Below are 25046 nucleotides of genomic sequence, written 5' to 3'. Positions count from 1 at the left end.
TATGGGAGGTGCATGCAGGTGGTAGTTGGTAGATGAAACGGCATATACAAAAAGACCTCATCGATCTAAAACGCTTACACCTGTCATGTGCTACCTGACCACTTGCTGTTTTTATTATCCTAGATGCTCTTGCATCATACATCCCCACTCCCATCTGTACAGCCATCTGCCTCTGTCTCCATCCATTTACTGCTGAAATCTTTTATTACTTGCAGACTATTATTCCAATAGTTCTGGCTGCTATCTTCTAAATTTGTATTTCTCCCAAACACTGCAGTCTGCATCCTGCACCAAGCTCTGTTTCTCCACCTCTCTGAGATTGCACTGTGCTTCCTGCTGATTCACTGTGGCATGATTAAAATTCTTGCCCGAGTGTTCAGATCTCTCCACTACCTCATCCCTCTTTGGCCCTAATGTTTCCTGTGTTTATTTCTTCCAGCCCTCCACTGGCAACCATACATTCAGTTGCCTGAATCCTAAACATTAATATCAACATCACCTTCTCCCCCTTAAATCTCTGCATCTTCCCCTCTACTGCAAGTTCTGTGTATGTGACCGTTGAATTGTCCAGTGATGTACTTGGCAATGTTTTACAATTACAGGTTGCTACATCAGGTGTTAACAGATTGTAGAATTTCTATTTGTAAATCCTGCTGCCCTTTCTGTTTATGCATAAGATGGTGATGTGGAGTACTTTAGGTGTAATTTCTTTTTCAAAATACAAAGCTTAAATGATAGTTGAAGAATCCTTGTCAAAAATGTCATGTCACTTTTTTCAGGCAATTTTAATAGGTAATAAACTGGACTGATCCCATGCAGCAAAAACCTCTCTCAGCCATTTCAAACATGTTAGACCTGCCTTTTAAACAATGAGGTAATACAAGATTACATGAGCAAATCGTTTTGTACGATCGGTTTGTAAGACAAGCTTTTCACTGTACCTCGGTACAAGTGACAATAATAAACCAATAACCAAATTATTCAAGTAGAATCAGCAATTATTCCAAACCAAATAAATTGATGTGCTTATAACTTGCTGTTTTTGTACCCATCATGTTCCCTGGTTTCCATATAAAAGTAAAAATCATTACGCTGAAGATCTATTGTCCTTCAGTATAATCTATAAAGCAGGCCTGGCCTTGGTCTCATTAAGGATTATAGAATTTTATAGCAAATGTGGCCATTGAGTCCATCAAGACTATGCTGTCTCTGAAATTGAGCTGTTGAATTTGTCTGCTCCCTGTACCCTTAAGTGTTTCCTTGTAAAAAAAATACTTAGCAATTTCTTTGGGAATTACTAATGAACCTGTTTCCACTAGATCCTAGCTTTCTAAAGTATACTAAATGTATCTCCTTTTACCTTAAATATGGCTCCTTTCACAGTAGATCTCCAGTCTGAATTCCTTGGGTCCAAGTCATATTTGAAATAGATACCTGTGTAGTATTGACCTGTCAATCTTTAACGGTGATTTTATGTATTTCAATATAATTTTACAGGTGTGGAAAAACTGCTTTATGGAAATATAAAATATCTGAGTGATGTGATAAACTTTGGGCATCCTAAATTACATTCAAATTTTGAATGTTTTTGGACTTGAGATACCAACCTGTATTGTTCAAATTCATAAACACCCTTTTGCTTCTGACTTTAATGCATCAGCATATATGAGATAAATAAATTTATCAATATACATTTGTTTTAGAGAAATCAACGGAGAAACTAATTTTGTACATTTGTTTTGCAAAGTTATTTTGTATCGTAATAAAAACATGACAATCCGGTTCACATCCATTTTAGATTTCTATTCCATGGTAGTTCATAACGCACAATGGTTAGTATCGCTGAGGTAGATAGGTGATGCAGGGTGAAGTTCATCAAACAGCTGAGATGTGGTGTGTCTGCTGTCCATTATACAACACACGGCCTCGGCTGTGTACTGCCCCGCTGATTAACCTGCATTTCAAGGCCGTGGAGCTGACACACCGCGCCCGCTACCAGGAGTGTCAGTAACGTTGGACCAGGTCTGCCCACCGTGTGAGTGTGAAGCCCACGCCGGGAACCGAGACTGGAGCCTGGTGCGTGTCCCCGGGCCTGCGGGGCAGCTCCCGCTGCACAATGATGGACCGAGGGAGCGCCGCGCCACGGGTGGGGCGGGGAGGGAGCGCCGCGGGAGGAGCGGGGCGGTGCCGAGGGAGCGCCGCGGGAGGAGCGGGGCGGGGAGCCGAGGGAGCGCCGCGGGAGGAGCGGGGCGGTGCCGAGGGAGCGCCGCGGGAGGGGCGGGGAGCCGAGGGAGCGCCGCGGGAGGGAGCGCCGTGGCAGGGGAGGGGCGGGGAGCCGAGGGAGCGCCGCGGGAGGGGAGGGAGCGCTGCGGGAGGAGCGGGGTGGGGAGCCGAGGGAGCGCCGCGGCAGGGGCGGGGCGGTGCCGAGGGAGCGCCGCGGGAGGAGCGGGGCGGTGCCGAGGGAGCGCCGCGGGAGGAGCGGGGCGGTGCCGAGGGAGCGCCGCGGGAGGGGCGGGGAGCCGAGGGAGCGCCGCGGGAGGGGAGGGAGCGCTGCGGGAGGAGCGGGGTGGGGAGCCGAGGGAGCGCCGCGGGAGGAGCGGGGAGCCGAGGGAGCGCCGCGGCAGGGGCGGGGAGCCGAGGGAGCGCCGCGGGAGGGGCTGACGATCCCTCCAGTCAGTGACCCATGGGATCCTCCCGTGCCGCCCCTGCCGGGCTGTGACCCCGCGGGAGGCGGCGCGCAGGCGCGGGTGATGGCGCCGCCGGGCCTGGGGCGGGTGCCCGCGCTGCTGCTCGCCGCCGCCGCCGCCGGTCTGTGCGGCGGGACCGGCCCCGAGGCGCGCGCCCGGCTCAGCCTGGGCGGAGGCTGCTGGGAAGTCCGCAACGGTAACGGCAGCGTGCGCGCCCCCGCCACGGTTCCCGGGAACGTGCACAGCGCGCTGCTCGGCGCAGGCGGCATCCGGGTGAGGCCCCAAGGCCCGGGACCGGGTGGGCGGGGCAGGGGGGAGGGGGGGTGGGGTGAGGGTAGAGGGGGTGGGGATAGAGGAGGGGCTGGGGTGAGGGGTGGTGGAGGGGGTGGGGAGGAGGAGGTGCTGGGGGAGGGGGAGGGGAAGGTGGTGGGGGGAGATGAGGGGGTGGGGTGAGGGGTGGTGGAGGGGGTGGGGAGGAAGTGGGGGAGGGGGAGGGGAGGGGAAGGTGGTGGGGGGAGATGAGGGGTGGGGTGTGATGGGGGGAGGAGGAGGAAGCGGTGCTGGGGGGAGGGGAGGGGAAGGTGGTGGAGGAGATGAGGGGGTGGGGTGAGTGATAGGGGGAGGAGGAGGGGTTTGGAGGTGGTAGGGGTGAGGGATGTTGGGGTTGGGGTGTGTCTTCACTCTGCACCCTGGGCTGGGAAGTGACCGGTGGTGGGCGTGGAGAGTGACTGGGGTGGGGTTGAGGAGTGATCGGTGCTGGGGAAATGACCGATTCAGGGGGTTAGGGTGGAACTGGGGAGTGACTGAGGGTGGGTGTGGAGAATGACCAGTGCTGTGGGTTAGGGTGGGGAGTGACCAACAGGGACAGGTTTGTGACTAGTAGGGGAAGAGAGCTGCAGGGTTTTGAGACCAGGACTGAAGGCAGCTCTGTTTGGGCAGCGTGCCAGTAATGGTGCCTGAGGTGTGTCCCTGTGGATACCACTCATCTCTGAGTCACAAGTGCAATCTGCAGGATGTGACTTAGCAAATGTTACAGTTCTGGAGGCCATACCAGTGTATTTCAATCTAACGATGAAACAAAGATTTTCACTTGACCCTTTAAATAAATGCCTTCTGGTGCTCAACTCTCTGTACAGAGATCAGACTTGCATCCTTACTCTCCCTCCCAAAACCGTTCAGGTATAAGTGTACAGAATACTCCCCTCTTGCCTGGGTGTGTGCAGTTCCAGCAGTTCTCAAAATCTTGACCCCATCCTGGATAAAGAAACTGTTTGTTTGGCTTCTCATCTATTAAAAAACTTAATTCCATCCACCAGCAATACACAGTGGCTGGTGTGTATTAAATGCACTGCAAATCCTGACAGCAGTTTCCACACATGTGACCTCTGTCCCTCTGAAGGGCAAGGCAGCAGGCAAAAGGGTCACCACCTTTCCAAGCTGCACACCCCTGACTTGGAAGTATGTGGCTCTTTCATCGCCACTTGATTTAAATTTTGGGGAACCTTCCAACAGCACTGTGGGAGTTCCTTCACCAGAAGGACTTAAGCAGTTCAAGAAAGTATCTCTCCACCTTCTCAGGGGCAGTTAGGGATGGTGATAGATGCTGGCCTTAATGTCCAGAATGCTGGCTGTTATAACAGAATGTGCCTCAGTGGGTAGCACTCTTGCCATTGAAGCAGAACATTGGGGATATAAAAATATGAGATGTTGTCTTGTGTAGTACTGTGGGAGTGCTGCATTACCAGAGATTGTGTCTAATAGCATTGTGGGTATACAGCAATAGTTCAAGAAGGCAGCTCACCACCACCTTCTCAGGGCAAGTAGGGGTGGGCAATTAAATGCTGGCTCAGCCTGTGAAGTCCGCATCCCATGAATTAATAATAAAATGATAAAGCAATGGTTTGCTGAGGTAATCGTATAAGATCTTGTGACAGTTTTCAGAAGAATTTCATCAGGATGTCAGGAAGCTCTAAAGTACTTCACATTGAATCAAGTACTTTTGAAGTCTTGTCACAATCATGGTTTGGGGAGATGTAGTAGTTGACTTCAGATGATATTTAAGAGAGAATTAAAGGAATAAAGGCATGAAAGTGTTTGGATCATAAACAGAGCTGGAGTGAGCAATAAAAATGTAGCTGATTAACACCAACGCAACATCATGTCCTCCTCCTCCTCCTCCCCCCAACTCCCAACACAGAATCCCGCGTCAGAAGTTTCAGGCATTAGCCCATCAGATATCAGAATCAGATTTATTATCACTGATACATACCATGAAATTTGTTGTTTTCTGGCAGCAGTACAGTGCAAAGACAAACATTTATAAGTTACAAAATAAATATATAGTGTAGAAAAAAAATAATGAGGTAATGTTCATGGATCGTTTGGAAATCTGATGGCGGAGGGGAAGAAGCTGTTCCTGAATCGTTGAGTGTGGCTCTTCAGGCTCCTGTACCTCCTCCCTGATGGTAGTAACGAGAAGAGGGCAGGTCCCGGATGGTGAGGGTCCTTGGTGATGGATGCCGCCTTCTTGAGGCATCACCTCTTGAAGATGTCCTCGATAGTGGGGAGGGTTGTGCCTGTGATGGAGCTGGCTGCGTCTACAACCCTCTGCAGTCTCTTGTGATCCTGTGCATTGGAGGCTCCATATCAGGCTGTGATGCAACCAGTCAGAATGCTCTCCACCGTACATCTGTAGAAATTTGCAAAAGTCTTTGGTGACGTACCAAATCTCCTCAAGCTCCTAATGAAGTAGAGCCGCTGGCATAGAGTCATATAGTTGTATATCACAGAATCATGCCCTTCGGCCCATCACATCCATGTTGAACATTTTGACCACCTACACCAATCCCATTTGCCTGCTTTAGGACTGTATCCTTCCATGCTGTGCCTGTCTAAATGCTTCTTAAACACAGCAATTGTATCTGAAAATGTGGAACTCACTCCCACACAGAGTTGGTAATGAACTTAAGTGCAGGTGTATTTAAGGGAGAGTTGGATAGGCGCAGGAGAGAATGCTGAAATGAGTGAGATGAAAATAACAGGTGGGGAGGCTCATCTGGATCATGAACATTATTACAGGCCTGTGCCTGTGCTGTGCATTTTTACTGTCTTTGTTAAAACTGAGGCAACAAACAGTATGCTGGAAAAACTCAGTGGGTCGAGCAGCATGTGTGGGGGGGAAAGGAATTGTTGACATTTTGGGGTCGAAACCATCAGGACTGAAATGATTTTCCTGGGTTGTAGGAACGTTGGCAAAGCTGGCATTTAATAACCATTCCTAATTGAACTCAAGAAGGTGGCAGAGAGCTGCTGCCTCAAATCGCTGCAGTCCTTCTGGTGATGGTACTGCCACAGTTGCAGGGCAGGGGGAATTCCAGCACTTGCCCTTGAACTGAACGCTGTAGGTCTGGGGGATGCTGTCCTGCATTTATAGATAAATTTAAATGCAACTGGATTCTTTGAAGAATAATCAATAGGAGCTAAAAAAGAAAAGCCTTTTGTACGAATATTGCTCTTGTGTTTGAATTATAGGATCCTTACTACAGGTTTAACGATGAAGCCTACAGATGGATTGCTTTGGACAACTGGACCTACAGTCGGACTTTCACGCTTCCTCCCGACCTGAGGTCAGTGTGCTGTGGTTCCGGGGTAGGGCGAAAGAGCAAGTCCCGTCCGAGTGCGGGCGATAAGATGCCTTCTTGGGCTCATGATCCCACTGGGACCTTTCGTCCTAGATTTTAATGTTTTGTTTTATTTAAAGGCAAAAAACAGATGTTGTAAAACTAAAATAAAACCAGAGAATATCGAACATCCGTGAGTAGGGAAACAAAGTGAAGATTTTGATCAAAAACCCTTTATCAGAATTGGAAAAGGGAAAACAAGCATGTTTACAATTGCTGAGGGGGGAAGCGTGGTGAAAACAAAGGGAATGTCCGTTTGCGTTGGAGGCCAAGCATATCCAGGTGACACAGCGTCTTGGTGTTGTCCAGCCGGTCTGTCTCGAGGATTTTAAACAGAGTGAGATAAAAACATGATGAAACTGGGATCAAAATACTGCTCAAAGTCAGAAATAAATACGCAGCATATCAAGCAGCGTATGTGGAGAGAGAAAGACTGACGTAATTGATGACCTTGCATCAGAATTGGCCAGTTCTGACACAAACTTGAATTCATTGTTGAGTCCCGAGGGCTGCAGTGTCCCCTGGCAGAAGATGAGGTGCTGTTCCTCGAGCTTATGTTAGGCTTATTGAAGGAGGCCAAAGACGGGGAGGTCAGAGTGGGATGGAGAATTAAAGAAAGTGGCAGATTGAATGGATGAGTTCTGCCCAGGGGTCAGCCAGTTCATACTTGTGCTCCCCTCTTTAATGGAGAAACCATACTGAGCACTGAACTACATACACTAAATTCAGAGAAGTGTAAGTGAATTTTTAAAATCAAGGTGCTGGAAATCTGGGATAAAAGCCAGATGCTGAAAATGCTCAGCAGGTCAGGTAGCATCTGTGTAAAGAGAACCATTTCTGACCCGAAACATTAACTCTGTTTCTCATTCCGCAGGAGCTGCCTGACTTGCTGGTGAATTCAGAAGTTCATTCCTGCAAGGCATTATTTTGCAGTGGAGGATATGTACTGCCTCATCAGCCAACAGAAAGGATTGTCATAGGGAACTCTCTGATTTTTGCTAAGCACGGTTCTTCCAAAATTACACTTCCCTATTCTTAGACCGCTCTCAGGTGCTAGGTTTACAGCAAGAACCCCATGGCAGGAGATGAAAAGGAGGTCTCTCCAGAGCTTGGTGGCTGATTTAACCACCCATCCATTTTCTCCCACTCCATCCCCCTCCCCCATTGCTTACCCACCACCTTTCCCTCCTTTTCAGCTCCATGCTTCTTCACCCCCCCCCACCCCCCCACCCCACCCCCCCCACCCCCCCCCCCACCCCACCCCCCCCCCACCCCCCCCCACCCCACCCCCCCCCCACCCCCCCCCACCCCCCCCCACCCCACCCCCCCCCACCCCCCCCCACCCCCCCCCCACCCCACCCCCCCCCCACCCCCCCCCCCCCCCCCCACCCCCATCATTTGAATAATGTCTGGTCATCATTTACTTGTTTTAACAGGAAGTGGAAGAGAGTAAGTTTGGTCTGTGATGGGCTTGACACTGCTGCCTCAATCCTTATCAATAATGTCACAGTTGGAACATCCAGTAACATGTTTCGTAGATATGTGAGTGAACCCTTACAAAACTCATTTAACATCAACAGGCCAGACTTAGAATCTTTAGCTGGTAACATAAAAATATTTCCTCTTGCATTATAATTGTTGTATTAATTGTTAGAGTATTTGTGTAGATTCTTCACAACAAATCATGGCAGCTTGAGTTGATGTTGAGGAATCTTTGCTTCCTTCATCCAACCTGCCGTCAGGAAGAAATCTCTACAGTTTCTTCTTTAACCTGAAGTTATTTGGCATCAATAATTTGAAGAAAATTTTTTTATACAGTGTTGTCAAAAGTACTTCAAAAACCTTAAGACTGAACTGTTTGTAAATATGAAACCTTTACATTCATACATTATAACATCTTTGATTTTGGTTTATCCATCATTTTAGACCTTTGACTGTACTGATGTGGTCCAAGAACGAAACTACATTGAGGTGCGCTTTTTATCAGCAATTTCATATGCAGCACAGCAGAATGCTCGACACAGCAAGTACTCAGTGCCCCCCAACTGCCCTCCACCTCAGCAAAAAGGAGAATGTCACGTCAACTTCATCAGAAAGGTGATCCTGAGGCTCTGAGAATTGGCAGCATTTTGTCTTTTGTTTCTAGCTTTTGCTCTTCAAGATGTGTTATATGGAGATAAAGTATTCTCGGTCCATTTTTGTGTAATGAAATCTCTTTTATCCAGCTCCTGTTAGACTCCTACCTCCAATTCAAAGATATAAATAGGCATTTGCAGATTAAAAAATGTCTTGCTTATGCAAATTAAACATGGAGGAACTCAACAACAATCCATGTAATGTGGAAAGGGGGACTGAGAACCGCAAGACTAGCTCTAGAGATGGTGCTCTACGAGGAGAGGTTGAGTAGGGTAGGACTATATTTCCTGCAGGTTAGAAATCCCATTCATGCTCACCAGATTCTGAGGGGCATGCAGGCTGCAGGCGGTAAGGATGCTGTCCTTGACTGAGGAGTCTAGAACCAGGGGTCATAGTCTCACAGGAAGGGTAAGCCATTGTCAACTGAGATGAGGAGAAAACTCAGCTAGTTGTCCTGGAGGGCTGTGGAGGTTAAGTTATTGAGTTCATTCAAAACAGCAATTGGTAGATTTCTGGATGTTAAGGGATTCGTAGGATATGGGAATCGTGGTGGGGGATCTCCGCTGTGACCTTGTTGAATGGTGCAGCAGCTGAGGGGCTGAACTGGCCACTGCTCCTATTTCTTATGTCCTTGTGTAACTAAAACATTTGCTCATAACTTCTTCCTGCCTGCCAATTATTTTTTGCTGGGCTTGGCTAAAATGAAAGGGTTAGAATAATTTTAATGGTCTAGAAATTATAGCCTAGTAAACACAGAGTTGGAATTTCTACAGCAAGATTTCCGCTCTGCATTGTTGGCCCGGGTGGCATCTCGGTGTATCCACTTAAGTATTTGCCCTGTACCCTTCAGTTCAAATGATTTTGCACTGTGCCCTAAGCAACAAGCAGTCCAGATTGTTGCTCCAGATTCCAGCATCTGCAGTCTCTTGTGTCTCCACTGCATTGTGCCTCACTGGATGTTTGAGCTGATAATGGGGCTTGTCTTTTCTCTCCAACATCTAGTAGATGTTTTGACAGAAGAGAGAGCATGTTTCAGTTGGTACTGATGTGGTCACACTGAATCACTCTTAGGCATGCCTGAAATCATAAAGGTATAAAGGGGTATGTAAGTAAAGCAAGGGATTTGAACTAAGCAGACATCATGAAGACTGTTGTCTAAATTCTAAAGTCAGATTATTCTATTTAAACTATTTAAAAAGAAAGACTGTTTACTAAGCTAGAGATCTGCTACCAAAATATTGTGCTATTTATTTCTGGGGTGCAAGGTCAGCATTTAAATGTCCATGAAAAGATAGTGTGAGGCACTGCAGACCCAGCAAGAATTGATATTTACTGCTGAATTGATATGACTGAGTGGCTTCACAGCAGTGTTAAGGGTCAATTGTTTTTAATTATGTTAAACAAACCTAGTGGACTTCTTAAATTGTAACATGCAGCGTTAACTAACGTGAGGAACAGTTTGCTTTATTCGTGCAGAGCAGTGTGATTGGGGCAGTTGGAGCACGCCAAATGCTGCAGACCCCATGTGAACTGAGCCTTGAAACCTACAGCGTTTGCTTCCCAACCTTGAGCAATCCTTTCCCATCGCAGAGGTTTACTGGTTGGTGGCTCCTGAAGACAGTAGTGCTGGTGATTCTAGACTTATTTATAGAGGCAGAGCTGGAAGTTCTTGTAGGGGGTTGGGAAATTCTTTCACAGCTACGTAGAAAATCCCTATAAGCTTCCTGGAAAATATCAGAAGTATTTCTGTGGCAGGCAATATGATCTTGAATACGTGGCCTGAAGGCATGTTTAGAATGATTCTGTGTCATTGGTTTAATGTTGATGTTGGAGCTGACACAGGATGAGAGCCTCTGAGTGTAAATCAAAGAGTCTCCATTTATATGGCGTCTTGTCACTTCCCTCAAAAACATTCCAAAAAAATTCACATGTTGAAAGTTTCTGAAATGTGGCCACTATTATATCTGTGAACCCCACCAGCTTTTTACCATCACTTAGGGTAACACAGCACTTTTACTGCTCCGACCACTTTTGATGGTTGAGGAAGGTTTGACCAGTCCATCCTTCACACAGTTCCTTAGGATCTTCGTGTGGAAATGGTTTCAAAAGGTAGCATCCCTGACAAAGCAGCATGCCCTCATTACTGAACTGAATCGTCCACTTGGGTACATACTTGGGTTCAGTCGTGATCTCGTGGCTGCCGTCAGGCTCAGAAAGTGCAATCGCCTGGTGGCAACGAGTAGACCCTGCACCTGCTGCCTTGGCGGGCTGCCCCTACCCCCATGCCAACAACGTGCCAATCAGCAGTCTGAGCTTGCACAGTGGTTGGGAATGGACTGTACTAACTGAGTCTAAAACAGGTCCAGACTACTTCTCTTCCTGTAGTTCCTAACAGGAGTACAATATCACATTCTGTGATAACATAGTGTTGTCCAGAGAACTTGCTGAGCAGCCCAGGGAAGGCTACAGCATTTCATCCACATAAGCTGGTTTAAGTATAAAGCACCTCACATAATACATAATGTACTGACTGTACAAACATCTCCCACCATTCAGTAATCAAGGGACAAAAACATGCAGTCTGATTTTCACTTCCCATTTTACCAACAAATGTGTAAGAAGGTTAGAGTTTGAATGGCCTGAACCTGTGCTGTTAGCTGTGTAATGGACATACACTGTGTGAATGTGACTGGAGCAAGGAAATGCAGTGAGCAAATGCTGATGGTTTATATTGCATCTTTTTGCATCATTCTCAGGAACAGTGCTCTTTCAGCTGGGACTGGGGCCCGTCCTTTCCTACACAAGGCATTTGGAAAGATATACGGATTGAGGTGTACAACATCTGCCACTTGACATATCTCACAGCAACCTCTGTTTATGGTATGGGTATTGCCAATTTCTGAATGAGGAATGAAGCCAGTTTTTCCATTTGAGTTTAGTGTTTAAGCTATTCAGTTGTTCCAAATTGCTATGTAACAAAATAAGAATAAAGCCAGCGGCCCACCAAGGCATTAGACCTGACAGTGGCAAAGCCTGGCTGGTCTTGCAGAACCCAACACACAAACATCTGGAGATTGGCATCTAAACTGAGAGAGCTGTTCAATAGCCTGGTCAAGTAGTGCACGGTTGTGTTGTTTGTAACAATGTTCCAGACTCCTCCACCTTCATCCCTGGGACAACACAGGATTCTCCTCCCGTTTAATTGTTAATCATTATTCACAACTGGATGTGACAGGTCTGCAGAGCTTTGATTCAATTCAGTGGTAGTGTGATCTGTAACATGCTACGTGTTTAGCACCAATGTAGGACTAAGTTGCGCAGGTTCGCTCTTCATTGTGAGGTATGTCAGGTGCTGAATCTGTTACAGCCTGACTGAAACATTTAGGATCTTGAGGGGTCGTGACATGGTGGTTGGAGAGAGGGTGGGTCTTATTGTGGGAGAACCTACAACCAGGGTTCATCATTAAATGCTCATTTGGCAAAATTATTTCATTCACTAGTCTTTGAAACTTTTCCTCGTGGTGGTGGCAGCGGAGTCTTTCAAAGTCAAAGTCTAGTTTATTGTCATATGCACAGTAGATGTGTGCACAGGTGCAATGAAAAACGTACTTGCAGCATCATGGGCACATAGCGTCATATAAGCAGCATTCACAAGATAAACATAAATTATACACAATTTTTACAAGAAAGAACACAATTAGAACTAAAACAACAAAGTCCATTTTAGTGCAAAGTGATCATAGTGTGGCTATACTGAGGTAGTGATTAGGGTTGTCCCGGTTGGTTCGAGAACCGAAAGGTTAAAGGGAAGTAGCTGTTCCTGAACCTGGTGGTGTGGGACTTCAGGCTTCTGTACTTCGTGTCTGATCGTAGCTGGGGGAAGTTAAAATGTTGTTATGGTAGGTAATTGGTAAGCAAGAGGGTGAAAGGTTACCGGAGTAGACAAGAATACAAAGTTGAGGTTTTAGTCAGCTGAACCATGATTTTGTTAAATGGTGGATCTGGCTTAAGGGGCCAGCTCCTAACTTGTAAGTTTTACAATCCTCTTTGAACCAAGGTTGGACCTAGATTCCGGTACAATAGAAAAATGTCCAAGAACTGAATTACAAAAGGAGTCTTGTCATGAATAAATATTGTTGAATTATTACAAAAGGAGACGAATGCTCCGATGTAAAGAAATGTATCTGTTTACACCTGTAGATGAGGCAAGACAGAAGTGGTCCGTGGAAATAGAGAGTTTTTACGATGTTGTTTCCTCTAAGCCAGTTGAAGGTGAATTGACTGCCAACATTCCAACTCTACACACACATCAAACCTACAAAATACTTCTTGATAAGGGAGAAGGCAGCAGCAGTAAAGTCAGACTGAACATTAATCAGGTAAGATGTCTATTAACGGATGCATGATTTGGAAAAAATGAATCTTGTTAAATCACATCATTAACCTGTGAAGGAATGGTCATAGGGTGGTGGCAGCCAGTATATGGTCTGGTTCCACATCATACATGTTGCAACTGGGGCCCATTGTGGGCCATAACATGGTTCCATGGGGATCCTTTATTTGAAGCTGAGACTGTGACTGCCACACTTATCAACCGCAGAACCTATCTGGCTTTAGGATGGTGATTCTTTCCCTTTGTTCCTCTATATCAGAATCAGGTTTATTATCACTGACTTATACGATGTGAAAGGTGTTCTGCGGCAGCAGTACGGTGCAAAGACATAAGTATGACTACAAATTACAAAAATAAATAGTGCAAAAAAAAATAACAAGGTAGTGTTCATGGACCATGCAGAAAAAGATAAGATCTTTATTAGTCACATGTACATCGAAACACATGGTGAAATACATCTTTTGCATAGAGTGTTCTGGGGGCAGCCCGCAGGTGTCGCCACACTTCCAGCACCAACACAGCATGCCCACAACTTCCTAACCCGTACGTCTTTGGAATATGGGAGGAAACTGGAGCACCCGGAGGAAACCCATGCAGACACGGGGAGAGCGTACAACCTCCTTATAGACAGCGGCGGGAATTGAACCCCGGTCACTAGCGCTGTAATAGTGTTATGCTAATCGCTACACTGCCATGCCTACCCTGACGGCGGAGGGGTAGAAGCTGTTCTTAAATGACTGAGTGTGGTCTTCAGACTCCTGTACCTGCTCCCTGGTAGTAATGAGAAGAGGGCATGTTCCACATGGTGAGAGTCCTAAGTGATGGATGCCGCCTTCCTGAGGCACTGCCTCTTGAGGATGAAGATGTGGCCACTCTTTGAGCTGCAAGCTGATTGTCTGTCACTATGCTGCCTGTTTCAGTGATGGTTGTATCTCATACCTTCAAGTGCCAGGGTTACGGCTGTGATCTGGATTATTGAAGTCGTTCTATGGAGAGGATGTGTATACAGTCCGTGGCATTGTTTGTAATGTCTGTACAGCATATTGTGTTTTCACTGCCTGAGAAAGAGAGACTTGCCAGCATCACCAGCAGATTCTGTTCCACCTTGAATTCCTTGTATGTCAACAATTTCACAAGTTTTCTTTCTTGATGCTTGCGTTTTCACACTGGCTGTGGCATTATGGAAGTCGGGCTGCATAGCTAACAACAGTGCATCCCTTCCTGAGGAACTTAACGCATTCTATGTGCATTTTGAACAGAAGGGAAGTGGATTGTCACCACCCACCCTGACAGCCTCCAATGCAGCTGAACCTGTGATCACAGTGGAGGACGTAAGATCAGTCTTCCGGAGAGTGAACACGAGGAAAGCACCTGGACCAGATGGTGTCCCGGCCGCGTGCTCAGAACTTGTGCTGATCAGCTGGCAGAAGTATTTGCAGACATACTTAACCTCTCCCTGCTTCAAGCTCAGGTTCCCACCTGCTTTCAGAAGACCACTATCATCCCGGTACCGAAGAAAAGGAAGGTAACATGCCTCAATGACTACCGACCAGTGGCTCTGACATCCACCATCATGAAGTGCTTTGAGAGGTTGGTCATGGCATGCATCAACTCCAGCCTCCCAGGCAACCTTGACCCACTGCAATTCGCCTATCGCCGAAACAGGTCTACAGCGGATGCCATCTCCCTGGCCCTACACTCAGCTCTGGAGCATCTGGACAGTAAAGACACCTACGTTAGCCTATTGTTTATTGACTACAGCTCTGCCTTCAGTACAATAATCCCAAGCAAGTTTGTCACCATACTCCGAGACCTAGGACTCAACACCTCCCTCTGTAACTGGATCCTTGACTTTCTAACAAACAGACCGCAATCAGTGAGGGTAGGCAACAATACCTCCGGCACGATTATTCTCAACACTGCTGCCCCACAAGGCTGCGTCCTCAACCCTCTACTCCCTATACACTCATGACTGTGTGGCCAGATTCTGCTGTAACTCCATCCACAAGTTTGCAGATGATACCATTGTTGTAGGCCGTATCTCAAACAGCGATGAGTTAGAGTACAGGGAGGAGATAGAGAGCTTAGTGGAATGGTGTCACGACAACAACCTTTCCCTTGATGTCAACAAAACTAAAGAGCTGGTCATTGACTTCAGGAAAGGGGGTGGTGTACATGCACCTGTCTACATCAATGGTGCTGAGGTCGAGAGGGTTGAGTGCTTCAAGTTCCTGGGAGTGAACATCACCAACAGCCTGTCCTGGTCAAATCACGTAGATGCCATGGCCAAGAAAGCTCACCAGCGCCTCTACTTCCTCAGGAGGCTGAAGAAATTTGGTGTGTCCCCTATGACTCTCACCAGCTTTTACAGATGCACTGTAGAAAGCATCCTATCTGGATGTATCACGGCTTGGTACGGCAACTGCTTTGCCCAGGACCGCAAGAAGCTGCAGAGAGTTGTGGACACAGCCCAGTGCATCATGGACACCAGCCTCCCCTCCTTGGACTCTTGTCTTTACCTCTCACTGTCTTGGTGTAGCAGCCAGCATAATCAAAGACCCCACCCACCCGGGACATTCTCTCTTCTCTCCTCTTCCATCAGGTGGAAGATACAGGAGCCTGAGGGCACGTACCACCAGACTTAAGGATAGCTTCTATCCCACTGTGATAAGACTATTGAACGGTTCCCTTATACAATGAGATGGACTCTGATCTCACGATCTACCTTGTTGTGACCTTGCACCTTATTGCACTGCACTTTCTCTGTCGCTGTGACACTTTACTCTGTACTGTTATTGTTTTTATCTGTACTACATCAATGCACTCTGTACTGACTCAATGTAACTGCACTGTGTAATGAATTGACCTGTACGATCAGTATGCAAGACTTTTTTTTACTGTACCTCGGTACAAGTGACAATAGTAAACCAACACCAATACCAGTCATGAATAATCTGGACACGAGACACTGTAACTGGAGCATTCATTTCGAGCTGTGATGGGTCCAAAATTAGGAGCCGTTCACCTGGCAGGAGTGTGGTTCTGCTTCACAATCCAGTTCTCATGGGGCATCTAGTGATAGAGAAAGAGCCTGCCTTTGATCTGGGTGATCCTTTGGAGGGGTGCCACTGGGCTAGGATAGTAATAATCACAACAGTATAGGTTACTGATTTTTGAGATGATGTCAGACCTGAGTAATAACTTCTAATACTTTCTCCTTCACTACTCTTTCATATCAGAAGGACATATTGTGCATTTATTCTTAATAAAATGTTATAATTGCTGCTGAAAAATGCTTCCACTTCTGGGAGAATCCAGAAATATCAGGTGGACACAAATAAATCCAATGTGGAATTCAGGAGAAGCTCTGAATGTGGAATTCAGGAGAAGCTCTGAATGTGGAATTCAGGAGAAGCTCTGAATGCGAATTCAGGAGAAACTCTGAATGCGGAATTCAGGAGAAACTCTGAATGCGGAATTCAGGAGAAGCTCTGAATGCGGAATTCAGGTCAAGAAATGATTGAGGAGAACATCAGTAGAGTTTCATTTACGGGGAAGTTGGATAAACTATTGAGAGACAAAGGGAACACGAGCAAGGGTGGGAAGAGGCTCGTGTGGGGGCACAGAGACTACTCGAGCAGCTGGGGTGAATGCTCAGTTTCTCTGTCCGGATGAGGTAGGTCACAAACAAATTCCCAGCATGAATTCCCAGCTCAGGAAGCATTGTGTCCGGAGTGGTCAAACCAAATCCTGGCACTGTTCCTTCTTCTTGCTGGTGTTTACTTAACTCCAGTCATAGCGCTGGAATTATTGCTGTGATTCTGCGCATTAATCTGGATCAGGATGTGTGTCGATGTATGAATGATAACCTGCTCACTGACACTTCCTTTTCCAGAATGCTTCCATTGATCCTTGGTGGCCTCACGGTTATGGCAATCAGACTGGTTACAAAATGACTGTAACTGTCACTGTCGAAGGAGAACATCATATTGAAAAGTCCATTATGGTCAGTTAATATTATTTGAACATCTATTTTAAAATGTCTGCATGGTCTGTTGGGTGAGGTTTTGTGAAAGCATTTGATGAATATAATCTCTTCCTCTGGAGTGAAACCATTTTAAAGTACAATATTTTGATCATCAGTCGGTAATCTGTTTTTGACATTTTAATTTCATTTCCCATAAGAGGACAAGAAGTAATTCCCAAATCAAACTCCTGATTGTAACGCTGACTTCCCTCCACCAACAGTTGAAGTCTAACATGTAACCAAGGCATCAATCATTTGTCTTATGTTTTTGAGTGGTGAGTTTTGGTGACTATACTTAGGACTTTCAAGCTCAGAGAGTGTCCACCCCAGTTAGATACTCGACCATGTAGGTTTCTCTCAGCCTCATTGTCCAGCAGGTCTTGGCTCCAAGTTCTCATCCAGGTACCTTTTAAACATGATGTGGGCTTTTGCCTCCAGCACCCTTTCAAACTGCCTGTTCCATTATTCTTTAACTGTAATTTTTTTTCCTCAACTCCCCTCTAATTCTTCTACATATTAACTTAAATCTGCTAATCAATCTCTGCCCAATGAAACGTTAACATCCCTGCTTCTTAAATCTTCTTACGTCTGTGGTGGGCAAGCTGTTGGAAAGGATTCTTAGAAATAGGATCTATGGGCATTTAGAAAAACATGGACTGATTAGGGACAGCCAGCATGGATTTGTGAAGGGAAGATCATGTCTCACGAGCCTAATAGGGTTCTTTGAGGAGTTGACCAGGAAGATTGATGAGGGTAGTGCAGTAGATGTGGTCTACATGGATTTTAGTAAGGCGTTTGACAAGGCTTCACATGGTAGGCTTCTTCAGAAGGTCAGAGGACATGGGATCCAGGGAGGCTTGGCCGTGTGGTTTCAAAATTGGTTTGCCTGTAGAAAGCAAGAGGGTTGTGGTGGAAGGAATGCACTCAGATTGGAGGGCTGTGACTTGCGGTGTCCCACAAGGATCGGTTCTGGGACCTCTACATTTTGTGATATTTATTAATGACTCGGGTGAGGGGGTAGAAGGGTGGTTAGCAAGTTTGCAGATGAGACAAAGGTTGGTGGTGTTGTGGATAATGTGGAGGACTGTCGAAGATTGCAGAGGGATATTGATAGGATGCAGAGCTGGGCTGACAAGTGGCAGATGGAGTTCAATCCGGAGAAGTATGAGGTGGTACATTTTGGAAGGACAAACTCCAAGGCGGAGTACAAGGTTAATGGCAGGATTCTGGGTAGTGTAGAGGAGCAGAGGGATCTGGGGGTTCATATCCACAGATCACTGAAAGTTGCCTCACAGGTGGATAGGCTAGTTAAGAAAGCTTATGGGATGTTACCTTTCATAAATCGTGGGATTGAGTTTAAGAGCTGCGAGATAATGGTGCAGCTCTACACAACTCTGGTTAGACCACACTTGGAGCACTGTGTCCAGTTCTGGTCGCCTCATTATAGGAAGGATGTGGAAGCGTTGGAAAGGGTGCAGAGGAGATTTACCAGGATGCTGCCTGGTTTGGAGAGTATGGATTATGAGGAGACACTGAGGGAGCTAGGGCTTTACTCTTTGGAGAGAAGGAGGATGAGGGGAGACATGATAGAGGTATACAAACTATTAAGAGGAATAGATAGAGTGGACAGCCAGCGCCTCTTTCCCAGGGCACCAATGCTCAATACAAGTAATGGGTGGGAAGTTCAAGGGAGATATCAGAGGGAAGTTTTTTACCCAGAGAGTGGTTGGGGCATGGAATGCGCTGCCTGGGGCGGTGGTGGAGGCAGGTACATTGGTCAAATTCAAGAGATTGCTAGGTAAGCATATGGAGGAATTTAAAATAGGGGGATATGTGGGAGGAAGGAGTTAGATAGTCTTATGCGTGGTTTGAAGGTCGGCACAACATGTTGGGCCGAAGGGCCTGTATTGTGCTGTATTTTTCTATGGTTCTTTGTGAATCAGTGGACAGTACTCATGTTCCAGTGACATGACTGGGATTTGAATTCTAACAGTGGTGGAGGGTACAGTGGGACAGTCAGGGTTCAGACTTCCGTACCATGTAGGTATGCAAATAACTAGTTTGAAATCACATTGTTTATATTTTAATGCTATGTTTGCTGACTACTTTATTCCCTTTTTGAACCAGATGAGACCTTTTAATGTGTTTTCTCCAGGTATATTTCAGGACTGTGGAGCTGATGCAAGAACCTGTACCGGGATCTCCTGGATTAAGCTTTTATTTTAAAATAAACGGGCTCCCAATATTCATCAAAGGTTCAAACTGGATTCCTGCAGATGCTTTTTTGGACAGAGTGACACTTGATGTGTAAGTTTTGAAAATTTCAAGGTGGATGTTAACTGCAACACTGCTAATTTAAATAAAAACAGCAAATGTTGGAAAACTCAGCAGGTCAGGCAGCATCTGTGGAAAGAGAAAAACAGAGTTAACATTTCAGGTTGAAGGCCCTTCGTCAGAACTGGAAAAGAGAGAATACAAGTTAGCATCAAGCTGCAAGTATGTATGAGGACAAGGGGACTGTTTAAAGGTTTGAGGCCAGGGTTGCTTTAGGGATAAACTGTAAAAGGGGTCATCTGGTCGGTGGGTTAATGGAAGTCATTGGAGAAAGAAAGCATGTAAGAAAGAGGTTGGGCATGAAGTATAGACCTTTGTTTATTAAAGCTCTGAAATTATGTTGAGCCCTGAGGATGCAGCATGCACAGACAGAGGTAGAGTCCTGTTGGGCATGGGTCAGTAACCCAGCTCTGGGTGATATGAAGATTTGGGTTTTGGCATTCCAGCAAAAGGGTGGATTTCTAGAAGAGCCAATATTTTTAGTTTTTCAGTTTCAATACATATTTAAATAATTACTTTTCCATGTGTTCTTCTCATAAACCTACTTATTGTTGCCAAAGATGATATTCCTTTAATTGAAGTAACTGGAGTTCATTGCTGGTTAACCTCAGTGCTGTACTGGGATGTGTAGAGTTGGATCCTGGCAGGGTTCAGTCCCCTCATGGACGGCTCTTTAGGACACCTCCTTTCCCTTGAACCCGTTGCCAACAGAGAGCTTCTGTAAAGTCTCTGCCTTAGCCTTTATTCAGGAGATATCCACTCTCTCTTATTTGTTCCTGTTCCTCTGTTGCATGAGTTGGCATATTCTTCTTCCTAGGCAGGACCTCAAGAATTGAGGATGCCTTGTTTCCACTCCAGGTCTGCAAACTCCGAGTGAGCTGGTGAGACCAGTGTGGGATCTGCAGATGGTATCACAGATGGGCTAGGAGGTGCTTGATGGGTGGGTAGCCTCTGAGGTGGTGCACTTCTTCTGCAAATCAGATTGCAAAGAAGATTTTCGAGAATGTTGCCAGGACTTGAGGTCCTGAGTTCTAAGGAGAAGTTGGGCAGGCTACGACTTTATTCCTTGGAACATAGGAGACTGAGAGGTGACTTTATAGAGGCGTATAAAATCATGAGGGGCAGAGATAGGGTGAATGCACACAGTACTTTTCCCAGGGAAAGGGAACCAAAAGATTGAGTGCACAGGATCAAGGTGGGAGGGACCTGAGGGGCAACCTCTTCACACAGAGGGCAGTGTGTATGGAATGAGCTGCCAGAGAAAGTTGTTGAGATGGGTTCAATAACAACATTTAAAAGACACTTCAATAGGTATGTGTATAGGAAAGGTTTAGAGGGATACAGGGCAAACGCGGGCAAATGGGACTAGCTTAGGTCGGCGTGGACCAGTTGGGCGGAATGGCCTGTCTCTGTGCTATACAAGTCTATGGTTCTATGACTGTACGACTGGGAGCACCTTAGAACTTAGCAAAGCGGGACCAAGAAATTGACTAAAGAAGACAAGATAATGTATGAGGGCAGACTGGCAGGAAACACAAAATCAGACGTTAAGAGCTTCTACAGGGGTGTAAAAAGGAAAAGACCTGTGAGGCCATGTGTGAAGGTCCTTCACAGAGAGGGAAGAATTTATAAAGCGACGAAAGAAATGGCGGGGGAATAACGCAACAACTTTGTTCTTAATGAAGTAGGTACAACAAACATGTCAGAAATATTAGAGAACCAGAAGTCTACGGAGAATGAGGAAGGAAGTTATTAGTTAAAAAATAACACCAGAGAAGTTGGTGAGCTTGAAAGCAGATACATCCCAAGGCTCTGATGCTCCACGTCTCAGAGGAGGCTTTAGAGATGGTGAACGCTCTGGTTATCATCTTGCAAAGTTCTTTAGATGAAATGAAATGTGGAAAAATCTGAAGTTATCTACTTTGCACAAAATATAAAATCAGGGGTTTTTTTTGAATAGTGAGGGATTGGGTAGTGTTAATGTTCGCAGGGAGCTGGGTGTACTGGTGCACTGAAGGCCAACATGCAGGTGCAACAGGCAATTAGGAAGTAAAATTACACGAGGAAGGAAGTCTCACTGCAATTATACAGGGCTTTGGTGAGACTGCACTGGAATATTGTGGACGGGTTTAGTTGTCTTGCCTAAGAAAGGATGTACTTGCCGCAGAGGGAGTGTAGCGAGGAGTTACCAGACTGGCTCCAGGGACGGCAGGCTTGCCCTCAGAGGAGGGATTGAGAAGACCATACCTGTGTTCTGTAGGGCTTAGAAAGAAATGAGATTTCAATGTAACTTGCAAAATTCCTACAGGACGGGATGCAGGGAGGACAGTTCCCTAGAGTCGGGTGTCTAGAACCTGAAGCCACAGTCTTAAAGTGTGGGATAGTCACAGACGGGGAGAAAGTGCTTCAGTCGGGGGCTGTGAATCTCTGTTACAGAAGGGTGTGGAATCTCAGTCATTGTGTTCATTCAAAATAGTGATTGGTAGGTTTCTGGATATTAGTGGAATCAAGGGACACGGGAACAGTGCTGGGAAACCAGAAACTGAAAAAGCGGTATGGTAGCATAGTGGTTAGTGTAACACTATTACAGCACCAGTGACCTGGGTTCAATTCCTGCCACTGTCTGTAAGGAGTTTGTACATTCTCCCTGTGTCTGCTTGGGTCTCCTCCGGGTGCTCCAGTTTCCTCCCACATTCCAAAGACGTACGGGTCAGCAGGTTAACGTGGGTGTAATTGGGCAGCGCGGGCTTGTTGGGCCAGAAGGGCCTGTTACCGTGCTGTGGAAATAAAGTTTATAAAAAAGTGTTGAGGTAGAAGGCCATGGGTCCCATTGAATAGCAGAGCAGGCCCAGTCCTGTCCTGTTACAAAAATGTTCACAGTGTTGGCTCCAACATCAGAACAACATCAGAACCAGCTTTTGTAGATCTTATTTGGACACATTTTGCTCTTAACCAAGCAGGCTCAATGCCCTTTCTTGAAGAATGTCACATTTATATCCATCTACCCTGTCGAGCCCTAAAAGAATTTTGGATGTTTCAGTCAGGTTACCTCTTACTCTTCTAAGCGCTAGAGACCTGAGGCCTGGTCTCAGTCTCTCTCCTCAAACCCACCGCCCCCACCCCCACTGAGTGAATCTTCTCCGCACTCCAAAGATTCATCACCCTCTGAATGAAGGAGTTTCTCCCACTCACAGTCTGTTCCTTATTGTATGTCTGCGACCTTTGGTTCCAGACTCCTCAGCCAAAGGAAAATCTGCCCTGCATCCACCCTGTGGTGATTAAGAATTTTGTAAGTATAAGTGAGGTCATCTCCTATTCTCCTGAACCCTAGAAAATACAGGCTGGTCCAGTCTTTCTCTCCTCGTATCGCAAAGCTGCTACCCAGGAACCAGTCTGGTGAATCTTCGCAGCACTCCTTTCAGAGCCAGTGTATGGTTTTTTAGATAAGAAAATTGTACACAATTTTCCATGTACAGTCTCTCCAAGGCTCCATATAATTGTAGTACAATCTATTTCCTTCTGTACTTGTTATAACGGCCAGCATACCATTGGCGTTTCTAATTGCTGTCAGCAACTTCTGTACAAGGAAACCAACATTCTTTTGATTGTTTCTTTCAACTAGTTGATTCCATCGATGATTAACACATATTAAACTGTATAATTGAACGTTTCATTGGGATATTCCACTGATTTTTATAGATTAAGAAAGATTGAGAGAAAGAGCAGCTGTTGTCAAAGAATGTTTTATATTGTCTGACTTCCCTTAACAGATGCTGCCTGCCCTGCTGAGTTCCTCCAGCGCTCTGTGTGTTGCTCCAGGTTCCAGCATCTGCAGTCCCCTGTGTCTCTAATGTTTTATATTGCCTTCTTAACTTCAATTTCAGTTATTCCAAACCACAGCCAGTGATTGGTTGCTGCCGTTGTGAAATACTGATTTACAGGCCTTAACTTCTTGTCCACAAATAGAAACCAGATCAAGCATTCATTGCAGTTAACCTCCAGGGACTGATCTTTTGGAACAGGTGTTCTTCAAAGACTGACCCTTCAAAAATTGTCTTTGTAGTAGGACTTGCTGTGGGTGAGCACTGCTTACCGTGAACTTTACCTTAACAAAGTATTGACAGTGTCTAGCAGTTAATGCGAGGTTGGATACCATCGAACATAGAATAATACAGCACAGTACAGGCCCTTCAATGTTGTGCCGACATTTTATCCTGCTCTAAGATCTATCTAACCCTTCCTTCCCTCCATTTTTCTATCATTCTCGTGTCTTATCTGAGAGTCTCTTAAATGTCCCTAATGTATCTGGCCCCACAACCTCTGCCGGCAGTGCGTTCCACACACCCACCACTCTCTGTGTAAAAAAACTTACCCCTGACATCCCCCTTATACCTTCCTCCAATCACCTTAAAGTTATGTCCCCTCGTGTTAGCCATTGTCGCCCTGGGAAAAAGTCTCTGACTGTCCACTCGATCTATGCCTCTTATCATCTTGTACACCTCTATCAAGTCACCTCTCATCCTCCTTCTCTCCAAAGAGAAAAGCCCGAGCTCACTCAACCTATCCTCATAAGACATGCTCTGTTCCTCCACACTGCTAAGAGTCCTGCCATTAACCTTGCATTCTGCCTTCAAATTTGATCTTCCAAAGTGTATCACTTCACATTTTTCCAGATTGAACTCCATCTGCCACTTTAAAGAAAGCAAAACCAACATTTCAGTGCCTTCCCTGCACGGCAACTATAATCTTTTTTAGAGAAGGAAACCAAATTGTGCACACCAAGGCCCCTATGTAATTGTAGTGAGACACCTCTACTCTTGTACACAATGTAAATGTTAAGATTCATGGAGCAAAACAGCACAAAAACAGGCCCTTTGGTCCAACTCATCCATGCCGACTAAGGTGCCTACCTGAGCTGGTCCCATTTACCTGCATTTGGCCCATGTCACTCTAAACCTTTCCTATCCATGGACCTGCCCAAATGTTGTAACTGTCCCCACCTCTACCACTTCCCCTGGCAGCTCGTTCCACACACCCACCACCCTCTGTGTGGAAGAACTTGCCCCTCAGGTCTCCTTTAAATCTGTGCCCTCTAGTTTTAGACTCCCCTGCCCTGGGAAAAAAGACTATGACCACCCACCTTATCGATGCCCCTCATGATTTATACCCCTCTATAAGGTGAGACTTCCACCTCCTTTACTCCAGGTAAAACAGTCCCAGCCTGTCCAGCCTCTCCTTATAACTGAAGCCCTCCAGTCCCAGCAACATCCTGGTGAATTTTCTCTGCGCCTTCTCCAGCTGAATCATGTCCTTCCTACAGTACAGCGACCAGAGCTGAACACAGTGTAAGATCTACCTTCAGGAAGCGTGAATGGGAGTTACAGAATCACTATCATTTACTTATAGTATTGAAATGCAGGGAGGAACTTGGGAAAATTACAATCACCAGGGAAGAGGTACTGAGCAGTTTGTTGGAATTGTGAGCTGATGTCTGGAGCTGAGTGGTCCTAGGCTGGACATTGATGAATGGGTGCTGCTTGGTAACGTATTGACAACAGCTTCCATCGTTTTGCTGATGATTGAGGTAGGCTAATTGAATGGTAATTAGTTGGACTGGATTTGTTCTGCTTTTTGTGAATGGGACATGCCTGGGCAGTTTTCCACATTGCCAGTAACTGCACTGGAAGAGTTTGGCGAGAGGAGCAGCTAGTCCTGATTGCAGGGCTTCAGTACCACAGCTGGGATGTTGTCGAGTCCCAGAGCCTTTGCTGCATCCAGTGCTCTCAACC

General features: G+C 46.1%; 1 protein-coding gene across 2 annotated transcripts in view; it reads left to right on the top strand.

The window, feature by feature from the left end:
- The first annotated feature begins 2634 nt into the window (after positions 1 to 2634).
- Positions 2635 to 25046, top strand: part of manba (mannosidase, beta A, lysosomal) — a 59068-nt gene continuing 36656 nt past the window's right edge. For both annotated transcript variants that reach the window (XM_052045756.1, XM_052045747.1), the window contains exons 1-8: positions 2635 to 2960; positions 6219 to 6313; positions 7804 to 7909; positions 8294 to 8464; positions 11260 to 11383; positions 12704 to 12882; positions 16792 to 16902; positions 19079 to 19230. In XM_052045756.1, coding sequence (XP_051901716.1) covers positions 2751 to 2960; positions 6219 to 6313; positions 7804 to 7909; positions 8294 to 8464; positions 11260 to 11383; positions 12704 to 12882; positions 16792 to 16902; positions 19079 to 19230 — 1148 coding nt within the window. In that variant the 5' untranslated portion in view covers positions 2635 to 2750. The remainder of the gene's footprint in view (positions 2961 to 6218; positions 6314 to 7803; positions 7910 to 8293; positions 8465 to 11259; positions 11384 to 12703; positions 12883 to 16791; positions 16903 to 19078; positions 19231 to 25046) is intronic.

Source organism: Pristis pectinata, chromosome 2 (assembly GCF_009764475.1).
Source record: "Pristis pectinata isolate sPriPec2 chromosome 2, sPriPec2.1.pri, whole genome shotgun sequence".
Lineage (NCBI taxonomy): Eukaryota > Metazoa > Chordata > Chondrichthyes > Rhinopristiformes > Pristidae > Pristis > Pristis pectinata.
This window is presented reverse-complemented; position numbering and strand designations above follow the sequence as displayed.